This window comes from Lepus europaeus, unplaced genomic scaffold (assembly GCF_033115175.1).
Source record: "Lepus europaeus isolate LE1 unplaced genomic scaffold, mLepTim1.pri SCAFFOLD_66, whole genome shotgun sequence".
NCBI classification, from domain to species: domain Eukaryota; kingdom Metazoa; phylum Chordata; class Mammalia; order Lagomorpha; family Leporidae; genus Lepus; species Lepus europaeus.
Genome location: NW_026909534.1, coordinates 1,305,525 through 1,326,929, shown reverse-complemented (window position 1 = coordinate 1,326,929; position 21,405 = coordinate 1,305,525). Strand labels below are relative to the sequence as shown.

At 40.8% G+C, this 21,405-nt stretch overlaps 1 protein-coding gene across 1 annotated transcript in view; it reads left to right on the top strand.

The window, feature by feature from the left end:
• The window catches only part of LOC133755642 (zinc finger protein 717-like), a 44,607-nt gene extending 27,225 nt beyond the window's left edge, over positions 1-17,382 (top strand). Inside the window, 3 exon segments of the mRNA XM_062185706.1 lie at positions 9,219-9,345; positions 9,590-9,682; positions 13,117-17,382. Of these exon segments, the coding sequence (XP_062041690.1) occupies positions 9,222-9,345; positions 9,590-9,682; positions 13,117-14,705 (1,806 nt within the window). The 5' untranslated portion in view covers positions 9,219-9,221 and the 3' untranslated portion in view covers positions 14,706-17,382.
• Positions 17,383-21,405: the final 4,023 nt, after the last annotated feature.

The following is a 21,405-nucleotide window of genomic DNA, read 5'->3' as shown; positions in this document are numbered from 1 at the left end:
AAGGTGGGTAGTTAAACTCTTTGCAAAAATTGTGTTTGATGGCAAAGTCAATGAGATGCTTGTGTATACCCTAGAAGTGTCTTTTCAAAGTGAAGGCAAACTAGACTAAGGGGCTGTTGGAAAAGCTTTGAAAAACACATTTGCCACTTTTGTAATAGTTGACAGGTCATTTTTGTATTAAGAGGCATCAGATATGTTAATATGAGATATTAGATATAAAGTGTGGTGGACATAATCAATGGCATGTAGCATTAAGATTTTAGTAATCTACCATGAGATGCCATTTACTTTTTTCCAGATCCAACAGGAACAATTGGGCTGCCAAGTGGGAAAGAGCTGGAATAATCACCTTTTTGTTAATTAAGTCTAATGTAATAAATTTTAATGCATGAAGACATTGAGTTTCCTTTTATTATGTCATCTTAATTATTCTAGTTTGGGACCTGTGGAGTGTTATTTTCCCTAGTTAAGTTGTAGCATAAAATTTTTATTTTAATAATTGCTGTTTTAGGCCTTCTCTCCCACCTGTGGGATTTTCTGAGTACATCTGACTATTGGAAATTTAGGTAATACTATAGTTAAAATGAGATGTACCAAATAAATTATTTTTTCTTCTGATATATATTTTGGAACTTTTCTAAAATGGTATTGAGTACCCTGTTTAAATTTAGTGGGATCCCCTGGGTAAGACTGTTATTTGAGCCACATTACTGATTACACCTATGAAACTGTGAATAAATGTATCTAGAACCTGGAAAATTTGATGTCTTATGCTGAAGAGACATAAGAATCAATGTCTCTATCTTTTTTAATTAAATAATTTAAAAATAAATTTTAGATGTCTAAAAGGATGAAATTATATTTTTTTCAGAAATTTATACCTACATACAACTATAATTTATACATTTTACATTTTCCTTCTTTAGGTTTTTAATAAGATTTATTAGGGCTGGCTCTGTGGTGTGGGCAGAGGCCCACATACTTGGGCCATCTTTTGCTGCTATTTTCCCAGGTTCAATAGCAGGGAGCTGGATCAGGAGTGGAGAGATTGGGACACAAACAGGCACAAATATGGAATGCCATTCTCATCTAGTAAAACTTGATCAGACAACACTGATTGTTTCTAGTAGTGATATTTCTATTAGTGATAAGAAGCTCAAGCTTGACCTCAAATTTAGTCCTTGACAGATCCTGAATTAGTTTCACTCTGTGATCATCACTCTTTTTTTCTTAGGGACTATATTTTTCATTATTGATTCAGTAAAATCAAGTATTAGAGATCCTATTTCTAAGTGCTTGAAATTATAAATGCTGGTCATTACTCAGAAGGTGTATATAGGGGTTGGCACCATGGCTCACTTGGTTAATCCTCCACCTACAGTGCCAGCATCCCATATCAGCACCGGGTTCAAATCCTGGTTGCCCCTCTTCCAGTCCAGTTCTCTGCTGTGGCCCAGGAGGGTGGTGGAGGATGGCCAAGTGCTTGGTCCCCTGCACCCGCATGGGAGACCAGGAAGAAGCACCTGGCTCCTGGCTTTGGATTAGCGCAGTGCTGGCCATAGCGGCCATTTGGAGAATGAACCAACAGAAGAAAGATCTTTCTCTCTGTTCTCTCTCTCACTATAACGCTACCTGTCAAAAAAAAAAAAAAAAACGGTATTTAAAACCAGTGAGAGGAAATGAATTGTAAAAGATCAATCAACAGGCCAGCACCGTGGCTTAACAGACTAATCCTCCACCTTGCAGCGCCGGCACACCGGGTTCTAGTCCTAGTCGGGGCGCCAGATTCTATCCCGGTTGCCCCTCTTCCAGGCCAACTCTCTGCTATGGCCCAGGAAGGCAGTGGAGGATGGCCCAAGTCCTTGGGCCCTGCACCCACATGGGAGACCAGGAGAAGCACCTGGCTCCTGGCTTCGGATCAGTGTGATGCGCCGGCCGCAGTGGCCATTGGAGGGTGAACCAATGGCAAAAAGGAAGACCTTTCTCTCTCTGTCTCTCTCTCACTATCCACTCCTCCTGTCAAAAAAAAAAAAAAAAAAAAAAAAAAGATCAATCAACAACAGTTGAGTGTTGCATGCTGCCTTCCCACTTTCTTCTCAGGAATCCCCACAGAATTCACAATCGTAATTCTAAAATCAGCAACTCCTGCTGTCAGAAGTGTGTGGCTACCACTATAGGGAGCAATAATTTTTAGAAAGGACAAGGCAATCCACTATTTCATTATACTATTCTTGTTTGATGCCTACAACTTCATTTTCTGTTTACATTGTATGATGCTGGGAACTAAGCAATAATTTTCTTCTGGGTCTGAGATGAAGCTAAATAAGATAGAAGTTCAAAACTGAGGTCCCTGAATTTGTAGAATGAAGTCACTGAAAGGCAATTACCAGATCAATGATGGTATAGGCATTTGAATAGCACAATTCATACACTATCTATAGAAAAAATGACCAATAGCTGTGGGCCAACAGTCAATGGCCCATGAGACCATCACACAAATCCTCAAGAGTTTGACTATAATTTCATGCCAACTTTCATTTAGACAAGAAGAGAAGTAAAAGCAGGAGCTCCATGACACCCTAATATTTTTCTCTTGCCTAATTTGTGGCAGCAACCACTACTTCAGTGCAGGTTTTTGTGTTTTTTTTTTTTTTAATATAGCTTTGTTAAAAATATACAGATAATTGGCCGGTGCCATGGCTCAATAGGCTAATCCTGCACCTTGTGGCGCCAGCACACTGGGTTCTAGTCCCGGTCGGGGTGCTGGATTCTGTCCTGGTTGCCCCTCTTCCAGGCCAGCTCTCTGCTGTGGTCCGGGAGTGCAGTGGAGGATGGCCCAAGTGTTGGGCCCTGTACCCCATGGGAGACCAGGAGAAGCACCTGGCTCCTGCCTTCGGATCAGCGTGGTGCACCGGCTGCAGCAGCCATTGGAAAGGAAGACCTTTCTCTCTCTCTCTCTCACTGTCCACTCTTCCTGCCAAAAAAAGAAAAAGAAAAAAAAATATACAGGTAACTGGATGTGATGGGTAGATGAATTTCAGGATGTTTTGGGTAAAGAATTACTAGATAGTGCATTTTTAAATATTCACAAAGATTTTACAAGGCATTCATGCTGTTTTCAAACAATATTAATCCACCAAATTATTACTATTTTACTGTGAAATATGATCCATTGATGGTCTACAAATTGTTTTACTAGGTAAGATCAAGCATCATTTTAAAGGATTAAAAATGATTTATTCAGGGATAATATTTTCTTCTTTAAATGCTAAAGTTAAAAAGAGTCCTTGGAGGGTTTTTCTAAAAATATGTAGAAGTATTTGAGGGTTTTAGAACCACAATTTAATTATGAGAATTGAAAAAAAAATACTATATTTAATGACAACTTCCAAAAATTCTTTCCACATTTTAATTTCTCCACTTATAGTATGTTTCTTTCAAATGTATTTGCCAAGCCAGGAATTAATGAGGAATTGGAATATTATGTGAGCACTTCATGTGGTTACACACGTTTTTAGGTACGCCCACTGTATCCTAAGAGGTTCATTTTCCAGCAGTTTTCTTCCTAATGGAGGTGTGCACTGTTTTACAGGGAAGGTAGCTTCATCTGCCCATGATGTCAACAGGGAAAGATGATGGAAAGTCTCCTTTGTTGTCCTTCTCAGCATATGCCATTGCAATCACTCCCACCATCTTTAGAGAATTTCTGGTCCTGAAGCTGTCCCCATATTGCTCAAGAACTGTGTGATTTGTTTCTGTGTCTGTGAATGTTAGTGTGGGGGTAAAAGAAACTTTGTAGAGAAGGACCGGTTCCGGTCTCTTGGTGGCATAGGTGCAGTTGTAGATCGGAGACATTATAATCTCTTATTCAGGTACAACCTTATAGACCTTGGCTGGTTCAAGAAAGGATACCAGTGGTAGATCCTCAGTTCCAAAGCCATAGAAGGGATGAATAATGTTGGATTTTCAAGCTTTTTTTTTTTTTTTTGTCAGAAGATGAGGGGCTAGCGCTGTGGCTCAGCAGGTTAATGCCCTGGCCTGGCCTGAAGTGCCAGCATCCCATATGGGCACCAGTTCTAATCCCGGCTGCTCCTCTTCTGATCCAGCTCTCTGCTATGGCCTGGGATAGCAGTAGAAGATAGCCTAAGTCTTTGGGCCCCTGCACCCACATGGGAGACCCAGAAGAAGCTCCTGGCTCCTGGCTTCAGATTGGCACAGCTCCTTTGTGGCCATCTAGGAAGTGAACCCGTGGATGGAAGACCTCTCTCTCTGTCTCTACCTCTCTCTGTAACTCTGCCTGTCAAATAAATAAAAATAAATCTTTTTTTAAAAAAAAAGATGATGTGTCTGATAGAAGTCCAGTGGGTCTCTAGGTATACAGAAAGGGGTTCTAAAATTTCTGTAGATAACTGGTCTCATACAAGATGGCCATGGGCTGGAGATGGGTGTTCAGACCATTTGAGCTGAATTGTATATGAGCTGAATGTAGGTTGCACCTCTGTCACTGTTTACTCATCTCTAAGATGAGCGTAGCAGCAATACTAATGAAATATCCTTACTGTGAGATGTGTGCAGGCTGACTTACACTGTGTTGCAATTGCATTTATGGGGTTTCTGGTGTATCTTCTTTAAATGAAGTTTCCGGTATCCTGCACAGTATAGCCTGTCCAGTGTTACTCATTTGAGGTTACTGAACTTATACAATGCCTAGTTTCTGGGAACATGGAAGTTTGGGTACTGGGGGACAGTCCCATTTCCTTTGGAAATTAGTAATTGTTATGGTATTTGAAGAAGGGAGCTCCGCACATAGGAATCTTTTCTAACAGAATACAACTTAATGCTCTCTGAGACAACACCTCAAGACTCAGAGCAGAGACAAGAGTCATTGAAATGTAAAGATCCTAGTTGCATGGTCCAAGCAGTTATGGATCATACTGACCAGAGTGAGCAAGATATACTTGATATTACCTTACCTCATCCATTATTTTCAAGACTTGGTGGTAATAGAAGTTCTGGACCAGCATTCAAAAGAGAGGCATGAATGGATTAGAAGACAGTGGTCTTAAGGATGTAGCCTGGGGTGGAGGGATAACCTCTCATATCTGAGAGTCACCATCTGCACTGCTTCCTACCACATGCCCATTACTTCATTCCACTACCAGGATCTCTAGAAATGGAGGTGTGTAAAACCTAGTCTGTCATATACTTGGTACCTGGGCTATGCTGCTGCCCCCTGTATTCTAATAGTCCTTCCTGATAGCTCAAAGAAATTTTGCTAGGATCTCTGTAAAAAAATGAAACAAATTGTATTTCAGGAGAAAAGTGGTTTGAGTAATGTCACATGATTTGTAAATACCCGGCACCCTAACTTCTGTCTAATGTTCTCTATCTTGCCACATTTAATTAAAAAACATTTATTTTTCAGATCCATTTCAGAAATTATCACCAGTTCAAATAATACTGCTTTAGAAAACTTCCCTGAGCATGTCTTCCCTTTTGCTCCTAATGCTGTTTGGAGTGTGACTTCAAAAAGCATATCATGAGGCCAGTGCTGTGGCACAGCAGGTTAATGCCCTGGCCTGAAGCACCCATATCCCATATGGGCATGGGTTCAAGACTTGGCTGCTCCATTTCTGATCCAGCTATGGCCTGGGAAAGCAGTAGAAGATGGCTCAAGTCCTTGGGTCCCTGCACCCATGTAGGAAACCCAGAAGAAGCTCCTGGCTTCAGATTGGTGCAGCTCCAGCCATTGCAGCCATTTGTAGAGTGAGCCATTGGATTGAAGACCTCTCTCTCTCTCTGTCTCTCCTCTCTTTGTGTAACTTTGACTTTCAAATAAATAAATAAATGTTTTAAAAAAACAAAAAGCATATCATAAAAATTTTCCCCCTCTCAGTAATTTATTCTTGAACAATATACAGTATACATGCAGCTATAGAAAATTACTGTGAACCTTTATCCTGCTTTCTGAAATAGTAAAATTATATTAAATCAGATTCATGTGATAATAAGCTTCTTAAAATATAAACCAAAAGAACACAATGACCATATATAAGCCGAAATGTGAAGAGCAATCTTCTGGTCTCCAGATAATTTATTTGTGTGAATCTCAAGACTTTTATTTTATTTTATTTTATTTTTTTTAGTATCAGCAGCTTTTCTAAGGTCTAATTGAGAGGCAAAATTGTGTTTATAGGAGCTTTTTTCTAAGTTTTTTAAAAATTTATTTGAAAGTATTGTATATAGAGGAGAGACCCAGAGAGATCTTCCTTCGGCTTGTTCACATCACAGATGGCCGCATTGAGCAGGGCCGGGACAGAATGAGGCCAGGAACCAAGATCTTCTTCTGGGTCTCCCACATTGGTAGCATTTGCCCAAGTACTTGGATCATCTTCCATTGCTTTTCTCAGGCCAACAGCAGGAAGCTGGATCAAAAGCAGAACAGCCAGAACATGAACCAGTGCCCACATGGGGTGCTTGCATTGCAGATGGCAGGTTTTCTTGCTATGTGACAATGCTGGGCCTGTTTTATGGGAACTTCTAAATGAAATTTTGAAGTTGTATGCATTGTAATTTGCATGTAATTCAACTTTCTGCCATACTTACTTGTATGTATCAGCATTTGATGTAGGACAAATCAGAAAACACGATGGCTTAGCAAACAGCCATTTGATTTGCAGTTCTGACTCTGTGTTATGGGCTTCACTCAGCTGGACAATTCCTATGATTAGTCTGGGAGCAGAAATGAGAGTTTCATCATTTGGGGAACTGATTGAGACTTCACTTAAGTGTCTCGGGTTTGTGGTGAATCTTGGCTACATACCATCTCTTCAACAGGAAGGTTTTTCAGAAGATAACTGTCAGAAAAAGAAAATCTGAGAAGGCAAATACTTTACAAATTGTCTATTTCTGGGGCTGGTGTGTGGCATAGCAGGTAAAGCCACCGCCTGCAGTGCCAGCATCCCATATGGGTGCCAGTTTGAGACTCGGTTGCTCCACTTCTGATCCAGCTCTTTACTACAGCCTGGGAAAGCAGAAGATGGCCCAAGTCCTTGGGCCCCTGCCCCCATGTGGAAGACCTGGAAGAAGCTCCTGGCTCCTATATTTGGATCTACACAGCTCCAGACATTGCAGCCATCTGGGGAGTGAACCTGCGGTTCAAAGACCTCTCTTTCTCCCTCTCTCTCTCTCTCTGATTCTCCTTCTCTCTCTGTGTAACTCTTTCAAATAAATAAATATTTTAACAAATTGTCTATTTCTATCACATTTGTTGGTATCTCATGGGGTAAATCAAGTGAAATGGTGAAATTCAGGGTCTTTTTTTAAAGATTTATTTGAAAGAGTTACACACAGAGAGAGGGAGAGGCAGAGAGAGAGAGGTCTTCCATCCACTGGTTCACTCCCCAGTTGGCTGCAATGGCCAGAGTTGTGCCAATCCAAAGCCAGGAGCTTCTTCTGGGTCTCCCACATAAGTTCAGGGCTCCAAGGACTTGAGACATCTTCTATTCCTTTCCCAGGCCATAGCAGAAAGCTGGATCAGAAGTGGAGTAGCTGGGAATCAAACAAGTGCCCATATGGGATGCCAGTGCTGCAGGCAGCAGCTTTACCTGCTAGGCCACAGTGCCAGCCCCAATCCAGGGTTTCTTTGCTATGGCCTAGGAAGGCAGTAGAAGATGGCCCAAGTCCTTGGGACCCTGCACCCACATGGGAGACCTGGAAGAATCTCCTGGTTCCTGGCAGGTAAAGCTGCCAGCTACTCCACTTCTGATCCAGCTTTCTGCTATGGCCTGGGAAAGGAATAGAAGATGTCTCAAGTCCTTGGACCCCTTGTTAAACCAGTGATAACTTCTGTTTAATCTCTGCGACTTAATATAGGTGGGTGCATTTTCCTATATATTTCAACTTTTACAGGTTTATTCCTCCACAGTGAAGCTGATGTTTTCTTGGTTAATGTATTTATTATTCTTTATTCATTCTATCATATTCTTTTTTTTTCCCACTGTTCAGTTCAGAAGGAAACCAGAGGTTTTGTTTTTGTTTTTGTTTTAAGATTTCATTTATTTACTTGAAAGAGTTGCAGAGAGAGAGAGAAAGTCCTCCATCTGCTGGCTCACCCTCCAAATTATTGCAAAGGCTGGAGCTGAGCCTATCCAAAGCCAAGACCCAACAGCTGTTGGGTCTCCTATGCAGGTGCAGTGGCCCAAGGACTTGGACCATGTTCCACTGCTTTCTTAGGACATAGCAGAGAGCTAAATTGTATGTTGAGCAGGGAGATTGTATTGCAGACATCCCCAGGTTCTCTTTTTGGACAAATAATTGCATTGCTTTCACTTTAATTATGTATAATGTTCTTTCAAATGTTTATCATTTGAATGTTTTGGGCAAGTAATTCTATTGCTTTCACTTTAATTATGTATAATGTTATTTCAATTTTTTATCAGTAGAAAAATCATAGACAAGGGCAAAAGCTAATTTGTATTCTTTGTCTTACTTGTATTTTCTCTCTTACTTAAAAATATTTATTAGTTTAATAGAGAAAGAAGTTGATGGACTGAGATAGGGAGCTTTGACACATTAATTCACTTCCTAGATAACCATACCAAACAGAGTTGGGGCAGAACTGAAGCCAGGATTGAGGAATGGAATCTAGGCCTCCTTCATTGGTGACATCATCACAGCTTCCCCAGGTCTGCATTATCTGGGAGCTAAGAACTGAAGCTGGCATTGGAAATCAAACATAGGCACTCTGAGGTGGCATCATAAATGCTAAGCTAAATGTCTGCCCTGTCTTTTAATATATTTTTTCTCTGACATATTGGAAGTGATATGCATGGTGTTTTCCTGGAAATTCTTTTCTGTTCATTCCCATCGTAGTTTCACTGATGGTTTTTTGCCTTTTTTTCTCAATGCTTCTACAAACTTCTCCTTAACATTACCCATTCACAAGTCAATATTACCCCTCTTCTAGCCTGCTGTGCAATTCCCCTTGGAAGATGTGCCCTTTGTGATTTGAGCCTCCTGTTTCCCTCCAGCTTGGGCATTTTTCACAGCCTGTAGATCATGGGTTTGACTCTATTGAATACTTCTGTGTGGCTTTCTAAACACTCAACAAGTCTAATGTAAAACCATATCCTTCCTTTTTCCTTCATATCCATACACAACTGTCAGTGTTTGTTTTGTGACAGAGTTAATAGTTGACTGGAAGTATAATGTTACAGGTGATGATAGCATTTGAAGACCTGGCTGTGTACTTTAGCTGGGAGGAATGGCAGAACATGAACAATGCTCAGAAAACCCTATACAGAGATGTGATGCTGGAGACCTACAGCAGCCTCTTCTCCTTGGGTGAGTGACACCCATCACATGCCCAGTGATAACAATTTCTTGCTATTTGACAAACAAGGGAACACTTTATAATGTTTAATATTGCGCAGATATAGAATTTGAGTCCATGAATAATCTGACTATCTACCATCTAACAAAAGATTCAAATTGGAACATTTGTTGCATAGCTCTTGGACCAAGCTGTAGTCCTTTAAATAACCCAAGATAGTGATTTCACAAATTCTTACATTGTTTTCATTAACAGGGCACTGCATTACCAAACCTGACTTGATCTTCAAGTTGGAGCGAGGAGCAGAGCCATGGATGGTGGAAGAATGCCTGAATCAGAGCCTTCCAGGTCAGCCTACACATAAGACACAGGAAGGCCAAGACAGAAAGTATGCAGATGTTGACTGGTTCTCTTTCCACGAATTTTTCTCAAGCCTTACTCCTGATGACAGCTGGTTTTGTGCATCAGACACAGGCATCCTAGAGTATTTAGAGATACCAGTATCTTTCTAACTTTTGTTCTTAGTGAAGATGTTCTTTGATTTAAAAAAACCCAGTCATTTTCTGATGTTACTAAGGCTTTTATCTAGGTTTGATACACTCCCCAAATTCTAACTTGTCCTCTACACTTTCATACCTTTTCTTTCATGCACTTATTAGTTCCTTCAGTGCTTGTTAACTAGGTAATGTACAGAAAGTTTTTTTTTTAAGATTAGTGTTTCTTTCTGTTTATTTTTAAAGATTTATTTATTTATTTATTTGAAAGTCAGAGAGAGAGAAGGAGAGGCAGAGAAAGGCAGAGAGAGAAAGAGAGAGACAGAGAGATCTTCCATCCACTGGTTCACTTCCCAATTGGCTGTCATGGCTGGAGCTGCACTAATACAAAGTCAGGAGCCAGGAGCTTCTTCCAGGTCTCCCACATGGGTACAGGAACCCAAGGACTTGGGCCATCTTTTACTGCTTTCCAAGGCCATAGCAGAGTGCTAGATCAGAAGAGGAGCAGCTAGGACTTGAACTGGTGCCCATAAGTGATGGCAGCACTGCAGGTGGTGGCTTTACCTGCTGTGCCACAATGCTGGCCCCCAGAAACTTATTTCTAGCTCATTGCTCAGAGTTCCCACTCATGATTTTGCCCAGGCATAGAACTTGCTCAGGACTGAATCAATAAATGTGAACTTTCTCTTTCTTAGTCTCTTTCTTTTATTTCCTCTATGCCTCTCAAATAAATAAGAAATTATCATTTGTTGGAAACATTTGAGGAGTGAGCTATAGCTGGCAAACCTGTTTCAGTCTCTCATTCTGTCTCTCTGACTCTCAAGTAAGTAAATAAGTAAACGTTAAAAGATGGTCATGTGACCGGGGCTGTGGTGCAGTGGGTTAACACCCTGGCCTGAAGCACTGAAATCCCATATGGGCACCAGTTCGAGACCCAGTTGCTCCACTTCCAATCCAGCTCTCAGCTATGGCCTGTGGAAGCAGTAGAAGATGGTCCAAGTCCTTGGGCCCCTGCACCCGAGGGAGACCCAGAAGAAGCTCCTGGCTCCTGGCTTCAGATCAGCACAGTTCTGGCCATTGTGGCCAATTGGGGAGTGAACCATTGGATGGAAGACCTTACTCTCTCTTTGCCTCTCCTCTCTCTGTGTAACTCTGACTTTCAAATAAATAAATCTTTTAAAAAAAAAAAAAACAAAAGGTGGTCATGAGTAAGCCTCTGTGCTGTGATGTTAGAAATTATGAAGCTAGGAAAGAAAGACACTGTAGTGCAGTGTGTTAAAGCTCCAGCCTGCAGCACTAGCATCGCATATGGGTGCCAGTTCAAGTCCCAGCTGATCCTCTTCTAATCCAGCTCTCTGCTAATGCACCTGAGAAAGGAGCAGAGGTTGGTCCAAGTCCTTGGCCCCCTGTACCCATGTGGAAGACAAGAAAGAAACTCCTGGCTCCTAACTTTATCTTGGTCCAGCATTGGTCATTGTGTCCATGTGGGGAGTGAACCAGCAGATGGAAGACTTCTCTCTGTCTCTGTCTCTCTATATAATTCTAGCTTTCAAATAAATAAAGTAAATCTTTGAAAAAAAAGAAATTATAAACTAAGCATGAACTTGTGTAAAACATAAAAATAAATGATCCTAGACTCACCAAAAAAGTAATGAGATTTTGAGACCCAAGGTCAAGTAGCCTTGTGGGTTTATGTTGAGTGGCTCAGATTTCACTAAGGGTGAAGTTTGAAGTATGATTTCTCTCTTATTTTTCAGTATCATTGAAAAATAAGCAAACAAAAAGATAAAGCATAGGAAGTGAAGCTTTCTATGAAAATAGGAGACAACAGAATCAAGTCTCCAGAAATTCTAATTATCACACAAGAATGTTTATAGAAAGAATTGAGAGGAGGTAACCAGCACTGATGATTTCTGAATGAGCTAGAAAACACTTTTCAAAGATGAGCACATCCCGGTTTGCAGAAACAAATTCTTCAAACTGATAGGGAGTGTTTAACTAAAGTGGTAGATTGGGACTTTTCTCTACCTGTTGTACTTCTGAGAAGCTGAAGGTGTCAGATGTCCTTAGGAATTTGGGGAAGCTGTCATAGAGTAGAGACAAAGTAGTTTTTCATTTGAAAAATCCCACAAATGATGTTTACCTAGAAAGACTGAACATGAGACAATCTTAGGTTCAAATCATACTCCTTAAATGTTGTCCTGCTTAAAGTACAGGCACATTTCACTCTTCTCCACCTGCAAGTAAATGATCAATAAAACTTTTTCATGTTTATGGTTGAAATATCAGAGAAGCAAAAAACAATTTTTATAAAAATAAGCTGGAGAAAAAGGACAGAGAAAAAATGGTTGCTAGGTAGTGGGTGAATATTTTTATTAAATATTTGTTCATTCTTTAAAATATTTTATAGTTATTTCATCTTTATGAAAGGCACAGTGATAGTGAGAGGAGAAAGAGGTCCTCTATTAGCTCACTTCCCAGATGCCTGCAACACTTAGGTCTAACCAGTCTGAAGCCAAAAACTTTAGAATTCATCTAGTCTATCCTGGTGTATCACAGGTTTCCAGGCACATGAACCATTATCTGCTTCCTCCCGGTTTACATACGCAGAGAGCTGTACTGAAAGCAGAGTAGCCAGGGCTCGCACTGACGCTGTTTTGAGATGGAGGCATACCATACATCATAGCACAAAAGTCATCCTACCATACTTGAAAATTTCCCATGGTAAAAAGGATCATGTTTGAACATAGGGAAACCTCATGGTACAATTTAATATATTAATGTATTAAGGAGAAAAACCATATTTTTTATTTTTTTATTTTTTTTTGACAGGCTGAGAGAGACAGAGAGAAAAGTCTTCCTTTGCCATTGGTTCACCCTCCAATGGCCACCACGGCTGGCACACTGCACTGATCCAAAGCCAGGAGCCAGGTGCTTCTCCTGGTCTCCCTTGCAGGTGCAGGGCCCAAGTACTTGGGCCATCCTCCACTGTACTCCTGGCCCACAGCAGAGAGATGGCCTGGAAGAAGGGCAACCAGGATAGAATCTGGCACCCCAACCAGGACTAGAACCCAGTGTGCCAGCACTGCAGGAGGAGGATTAGCCTATTGAGCCACAGCACCAGCCAGGAGAAAGACCATATAATGGTCATAAATAAGTACCTCATACTGATTTTATCAAAATCTAGTACCACTTGAATAACAAGTAACTTCATTCCCTTTATATGAGTATGCCAGGAGAAACAGTTACATGTGATTCAGTGACATGATTGCTTTTTTCTCATTTCAGTGGTCATGAAAAGGGATGACCTGATTAGGATCAACCAGGAAAGTCAGGACAAAAATCTGAATCAAGATTTTATGAAAAATAACAAGACATCAGCTCTCAAGAGAGTTGAATTAAGAAAAACCATTAGTTTAAATTCAAGCCATATTCCAACACTGATTGTTAAAAAGGGAACCTATTCACGATTGAAGCCCGAGGAATTCACGAGATGTCACACTGTGTATCTCTACAGTGGACCTGATCAACTACAGGATGGAGACAAATTTGATAACACTAAGATACCTGGAAATTCTCTCCAGTTCTGTGAGCCTTTTGGTCAGCATGACAAGATTCACATCATGAAGCAGCCATTTGGAACCACTGCACAAGCAAAATTCTTCACAAGAAAGATGCTCTGTAAATATGAGAGGGTTCATATGGCAGAAAACTATAATAAATCAACTGTCACTTTTGGAAAAGTAACTCAAATAGAAAAAGCTATCCATGAAAATCCTAGCCTCAATATGCATCAACAAACTCACACAGGAAAGAAATTTTATAAGTACATTAGGTATGTTGAACCTGTCATTCACCAGCCACAACTTGCAATAAATCACAGACTAAATACAAGGGGAAAATTCTCTACATGTAAACCTTGTGAAAATTCACTCAGTTTTAATTCACCTTATGAATGTAATGGACACAAGTTAGACCTCATCATACACCAGCAAATTCACACAGGAGAGAAACCTCATAAATGTAATGACTGTGGAAAAGCCTTTGGACGAAAGTCACACCTCATCATACACCAGCGAATTCACACAGGGGAGAAACCTCATAAATGTAATGACTGTGGAAAAGCCTTTGGACGAAAGTCACACCTCATTATACACCAGAGAATTCACACAGGGGAGAAACCTCATAAATGTAATGACTGTGGAAAAGCCTTTGGGCACAAGTCATACCTCCTCATACATAAGCGAATTCACACAGGGGAGAAACCCCATGAATGTAATGACTGTGGAAAAGCCTTTGGACACAAGTCAATCCTCATGAAACATCAGCGAATTCACACAGGAGAGAAACCTCATAAATGTAATGACTGTGGAAAAGCCTTTGGATGAAAGTCACACCTCATCATACACCAGAGAATTCACACAGGAGAGAAACCTCATAAATGTAATGACTGTGGAAAAGCCTTTGGACACAAGTCAGTCCTCATCACACACCAGAGAATTCACATGGGGCAGAAACCTCATAAATGTAATGACTGTGGAAAAGTCTTTGGGCAAAAGTCACACCTCATCATACACCAGCAAATTCACACAGGTGAGAAACCTCATAAATGTAATGACTGTGGAAAAGCCTTTGGACACAAGTCATACCTCCTCATACATCAGCGAATTCACACAGGGGAGAAACCTTATAAATGTAATGACTGTGGAAAAGCCTTTGGACGAAAGTCACACCTCATCATACACCAGCGAATTCACACAGGGGAGAAACCTCATAAATGTAATGACTGTGGAAAAGCCTTTGGACGAAAGTCAAACCTCATGAAACATCAGCGAATTCACACAGGGGAGAAACCTCATAAATGTAATGACTGTTGAAAAGCCTTTGGACGAAAGTCAGTCCTCATGAAACATCAGCAAATTCACACAGGGGAGAAACCTCATAAATGTAATGACTGGAAAAGCCTTTGGGCAAATGTCAGACCTCATGAAACATCAGCAAATTCACACAGGAGAGAAACCCTATGAATCTAATGACTATGGAAAAGCTTTTGGCCATAAGTCAGGCCTCATGAAACATCAGCAAATTCACACAAGGCAGAAACCTCATGAATGTAATAACTATGGAAAAGACTTTTTATGAAAGTCACTCCTCATACCACACAAGAATTCACACAGGGGAGAAACCCCATGAATGTAATGAGCGGGGGAAAGCATTTGGACAAAAGTCAGTCTTTAGGAAACATCAGAGAATACACAGGGGAGAAACCTCATGAATGTAATGACTTTGGAAAAGCCTTTGGACAAAAGACAAACCTCATATCATAGCAGAGAATTCACACAGGATAGAAAACTCATGATTGTAATAACTGTGGAAAAGCATTTAGCCATAAGTCAACCTTCATCATGCATCAGAGAATTCACACTGGGCAGAAACCTTATGAATGTAATGACTGGCAAAGCCTTTGGACAAAAGTCAAACCTCATAATGCACCAGAGAACGCACACAGTGTTGAAATTTCATGAGTGTAATGACTATGGGAAAACTTTTGGTCTTAAGTTCCAACTCCAACTGCATCAGAGGATTCACACAGGGCAATAACACTATAAATGTAATGGCTGTGGAAAAGCCTTTTTCTATAAATTATACCTCATATCAAAACATAATTCACACAGGGAAGAAACCTTATGAATCTAATGAGTGTGGGAAAGCCTTTTGTTACAAATCATAGCTCATATCACAGCAGAGAATTCACACTGGGGAGAAACTTCATGAATGCAATGACTGTAGAAAAGCCCTTGGCAATAAGTCACATCTCAGAATGCATCAGAAAATTCACATGAAGAGAAACCTTTTGGACATAATGACTTGGAAAGCTTTTTCCCATAATGCAGTCCTCATTGCACATCATCTAATTCATATGGGGGAAAACACTTTGGATCTAATGCATATGGAAAAGCCTTTATCCATAAGTTAACACCTCATAAAACATCAGAATTCACATGGGGGAGAAACCTTCTGAATGGAATGAGTGTTGGAAAACTCTGCCAAAATCACACAATATAACATCAGAAAATTTATTACATAATAGAAATCTTGTAATAAGTGTGGGAAAGCCTTTTGTCAGAAGTAATACCTCATAACACATGTAGTTCAAACAAGGGAGAGAACTTTTTCCAAAATCAACATAACCATGTGACAGAGCCTTTTGCTGGAAATTACATCCCATACAATAGGCACTCCCATAAGGAAGAAAGATTAGGACCAGTGCTGTGGCACAGTAGGTTAAAGCCCTGGCCTGAAGCACTGGCATACCATGTGGGCACTGGTTCTAGTCCTGGCTGCTCCTCTTCTGATCCAGCTCTCTGCTATGGTCTGGGAAAGCAGTAGAAGATGGCCCTGCACCCACATGGGAGACACAAAAGAAGCTCCTGGCTACTGGCTTCTGATTGCTACAGCTCCAGCCATTGCATCCATCTGGGGAGTGAACCAGCAAATGAAAGACCTCTCTCTCTCTCTACCTCTCTCTGTAACTCTGTCTTTCAAATAAATAAAGTAAATTGTTAAAAAAGAAAGAAAGGTTAGAAATATTAGTGTGAGAAAAAGCCATTTGTCAGAAATTGATCACTATACATCAGAATTCACACAAAGGGTTTCTTTGGAGTGTAATGAATGTGGAAGTATATTTTCATGGTATTCAGGCTGTCATAAATATGCAACTCAAAAAAGGTGATATCCTTCAAGTGCAGTAGATATGAAAAAACCATGACCAGAAATTAAACAGGCTCGCACCATGGTGCAGTAAGATAATCCAGTTCTAGTCCCAGCTGCTGCTTTTCCAATCCAGCTCTCTGCTGTGGTCTAGGAAAGCAGTGGAAGATGGCCAAAGTGCTTGGGCCCCTGTACCCATGTGGAGACCAGGAATAAGCTCCTGGCTCCTGGCTTTGGATCAGGGCAGCTCTGGCCATTGTGGCCATCTGGGGAGTGAACCAACAGAAGGAAGACCTTTATCTCTGTCTCTCTCACTGTCTGTAACTCTACCTATCAAATTAATTAAACATCAACGAACGCCACAGAATTCATACAGCAAAATGTCAATTTAATGAATGTGAAAAAATTGTTCTGCCATTAATCAATTCACATGAAGAGACTCAGAAATGAGAAAACATACATGCATAGAAAAGTTATATACCATACATCATCTCTCAATGGTTACCTGACAACTCACAGAAAGAAAAAATCCTATGACTGTATTGTAATGGGAAATACCTTTATTATTAGGCAAACTGCCACAAAACATAGCAAGATTACAGAGAGAAGTCCCTGAAGTATAATTTGTTTGAAAGAATTCTTTGGTGGAATCACACCTTAGTAAGTATTGGGGCAGTTTTCATGATGAATTGTGACAGAGAGTGGTTAACCGTTCTTCAGAAATTTTTTCTCTTATACAACCTGTAGTTTTGGTTTCTCATTATTGTGAGTGGGATCAAGTATATGAACTGAACTGTACTCTCTTATGTAAATTTTGTTAATAAATATCTAAAAGTTGAGTAACAGTTGTTGCAACAGTTATTTGGAACACCATCTTCATCAATTACAAAGTTATTTGTTTTATGGATGCTTTGTTGGCCACCCAGGATTCTTTCCCCACATTATTGTGCAAACCAGTGATGTGACCATAGGTATTTCAAGTGACATAATGGGTAGTCCAGCCCTGGAAAATAAGTGTTGTGTGCAGCACAAGGGAATGAGTTTGTGGTGACCTATATACCCATGAGAAATTTCAACTTATCTGTGTGCACATCTGGATTAGACTCCACTACCCAAGGTCTATTTGAATATGCAAGTAGATGTTATCCCACACATCACCCTCATTCTTTAAAGGGACAATCTGAAACCCTATAAGTCGCAACACTTATCTGAATTTTCCTGTATTACTGAATGCATAATGCCTTTTTCATTCATGATCCCCCTTTTCCACTCTACTTCATTCAATTCCTAATTGCCTTGAAAAGAACATGGAATGAAGTCTATCCAGGTGGTACCCATTGCAACAGAGAAGCAGGAGCATAAATGTAGTACACTTTTTTAAAAAGATTTATTTATTTATTTATTTATTTATTTGAAAGTCAGAGTTAAACAGAAAGAGGAGAGGCAGAGAGAGATCTTCCATCCAATGGTTCACTCCCCAATTGGCCACAACAGCCGCAACTGTGCTGATCCAAAGCCAGGAGCTTCTCCAGATTTCCCATGTAGGTGCGGGGGCCCAAGCACTTTGGCCTTCTACTATTTCCCAGGCCATAGCTGAGATCTGGATTGGAAGTGGAGCAGCTAGGTCTCAACCAGTGCCCATATGCGAAGCTGGCACTTCAGGCCAGGGCATTAACCTGCTGTGCAACAGCACTGGCCCCTGTAGTACACTTGTATTAATTTAACTTTACTATAATTTTTATAACCTTTTTTATTGTATTACTCCCTGCTCCTACAGGTGGCCCTCATTTTTGTTGAAAATGTGTTTTTATCCCTTCCAATTTACAAAGTCCTTACTTGATTTACATAAATCTGATTTACATTCAGTTAATTCCTCAAGATACCCTCAGGAGGAACACTTTACCTAGGTTGCATGGCCATCCCTTGATAACAGGGCTACAAATGCTAGGATGCATCTAGCTTCAGTAGCTCTTTTATTTCCCATCTAGATAATAGCTGTGCAAGTAATCCATTCCACCTCCATTAGAAATAGCTCTTCATCTCTGTTTAAGTCCTCACAGCTTCTTACAAGTGTTTATCAAATTAAATCTTATAAACAGATTTAATAGAAAATGAATGGTGTGGCTGCTGGTAGTTTCAGTGAGGTTGTATGATTTGGTGGACTGCTGTTTTGTCTGGGTTATCTTTCATATTACTTAGAACTAATTTTTCACAATATTGCTTGCCTGAGCACTTTTTCTAGGGTCCCAGCTAAACAGGTGTTTTGAAGACTCGATTTACTGTTAATTCTCATGGTACAACTCATTAAGGACAGAGGTCCCACATGGGGAGCACAGATCATTATGTGGTCCTTGGACAGAGCAAATATTATACCCATTTGATTTAGTACTCAGGCACTGGGCTCCATTGAAGATAAGAGCTCAGCTGAACAGAATATAACTCCTTTCCGATTTAAAAAAAAAAAAAAAAAGGAGAAGATTTACCATGCCAAACCTGGGTGTGTCACCTCAGGCATACCCTTTGCCCTTGAGAACTGAACAAAGCTCTCTGGCCATACCCACTACAAGCCTCTAGAGATTCACTGAAAGCAGAAATTCCATTTATCTATAGTCATAGTACAATGATAAAAACTACCACAGCAGGAAAAAAAAAAAATGCGAGTATCTCCACAAATGCCGAACAAATGCAAGAATCCAAGAAACAAGAGTGCTTATCCTGGTCTCCCATGGGGTGCAGGGCCCAAGTACTTGGGCCGTCCTCCACTGCACTCCCTGGCCACAGCAGAGAGCTGGCCTGGAAGAGGGGCAACTGGGACAGGATCGGTGCCCCGATCGGGACTAGAACCCGGTGTGCCAGTGCCGCAAGGTGGAGGATTAGCCTAGTGAGCCACGGCGCCGGCCCTGTCTCTTTTTTTTTTAATCAGTAGAATATTCTGCCCAGCTGGGCTCTTCTCCTCAATGGAAACCAATGCCTGAGTACTAGCCCCAGTGGGTATAATATTCATCTGCTCTGTCCAAAGAACCACACAAAGGATCTGTGTAGTCCTCAGTGTAAGTTCAGATTCTCCAGCAATGTCTCATCAGGTGACCAGGAACCCCCAACTTGTGGCATCTCAAACCGAGAGTGCTCAAAGTCCTAGCCACACTGCGAGTCTCCCCACACACCCTCAGTTTTTTATTTTTTCACAGTCCTGCTTTGGAAGCTTCACACAGTCACAAGTTCCTAGTTCCCTGTTTTTCTCCCCACGAGAGTCAGGAGTCTCCACTCAGCTGTTACCAGGTGCAAACACAAGTTGGCACAGCTGTTATGTATGTCCAAAGTGGCTCCTGCTCTATCAGCTTGCACACATTTGTGAGATGATTGGAGAGAGATAAATGTGTCTGTATTGTCCCTTTTTTCCTCCCCTCTAGTTTGGCTGGCACACTTTCCCCCACGGAGATTTAAACCTCGTTCCCTCTAGGTTCCTGCCACTTTTTTTGCCAGTGGCTCGGGCTATTGTGGTCTTGTCTCACCTCACCTTCCAGTTCTGGTGCATAGGCTCTCAGTTGTTGGAGTCGTGATCCATGGGCACCATGCCACCCATGGGGGTCCACCAAGTCCCTCTAATGTCAGTAGAGTTTCCTCTGCCATTTTTTCCCTAACTCTTCCCTGAGACTACTCTATCTCCACTTTTTTAAAACTATCTTTTCCTGGGCAAGAACAGTAAGCTCCCTACTCCGCCATCCAATTATTAGCCCATCTCTATATGATTATGACTCCGTTTCTGCCAAATTACTAATTTATACACCATATAATCAAAATTAAATGCCTTCAATGGAATGCATATTTATTTTATCATTTACTACTGTCACCTGAATGTGTAATGAGTAACCTGATTTGTGACAGTCCTAACATAGGGAAATGATGGGCACCATGGTTTGGTTTATAATTGTGTGGTCATCAACTCACTCTAAATGCTGGAAGTCCCAGCAACTGTTATGTGTATAGAATTTGAGTACATTGCAGTGCCAGCACCATCATGGTCATCAGCATAGGATACATTCTTAATGTTTCTAGATGCTCCTGGAACTGTAAATTATTTTCTGATTGTGTAAAATTTTCCAAACTACAAGTCTGTATCATACTGTAATTTTTGCAGTTTATTCTGGACTGTTTTTTCACCAAATACTCATCCACATATTTGTTTTTTAATTATGGCTCACATTAAAATACACATTGTTACTAAGGGCAAAGCAAAGTTTTAACTTCCATGTGCATCAGGTTTCTATTTTTTATTTTGTCTTTCATTAATTTCATCTGAGTATGTCAATATCCACATGGAAACCAATATTAGCACTGCCAAGGTGTGATGATTCTTTGGGGCACTTACATTTTAATGTCATGAATGCACTAAATAATGTTCAAGTTGTCTTAGCAACCTCCATCTTTATGGACTATCAAATAATTTTAGAATGTTACATTCTTTTTTTTTTTTTTTTTGGACAGGCAGAGTGGATAGAGAGAGAGAGAGAGAGAGACAGAGAGAAAGGTCTTCCTTTGCCGTTGGTTCACCCCCCAGTGGCAGCTTTGGCCAATGCACCACATTGATCTGAAACCAGGAGCCAGGTGCTTCTCCTGGTCTCCCATGTGGGTGCAGGGCCCAAGGACTTGGGCCATCCTCCACTGCCTTCCCAGGCCACAGCAGAGAGCTGGACTGGAAGAGGGGCAACCGGGACAGAATCCAGCACCCTGACGAGGACTAGAACCCGGGGTGCCGGCACCACAGGTGGAGGATTAGCCTAGTAAGCCATGGCACCAGCTGAATGCTACATTCTTTTACACTTTCAATGACACTTTCTTATAGCTTCTTTATTTTTATAGAATCAA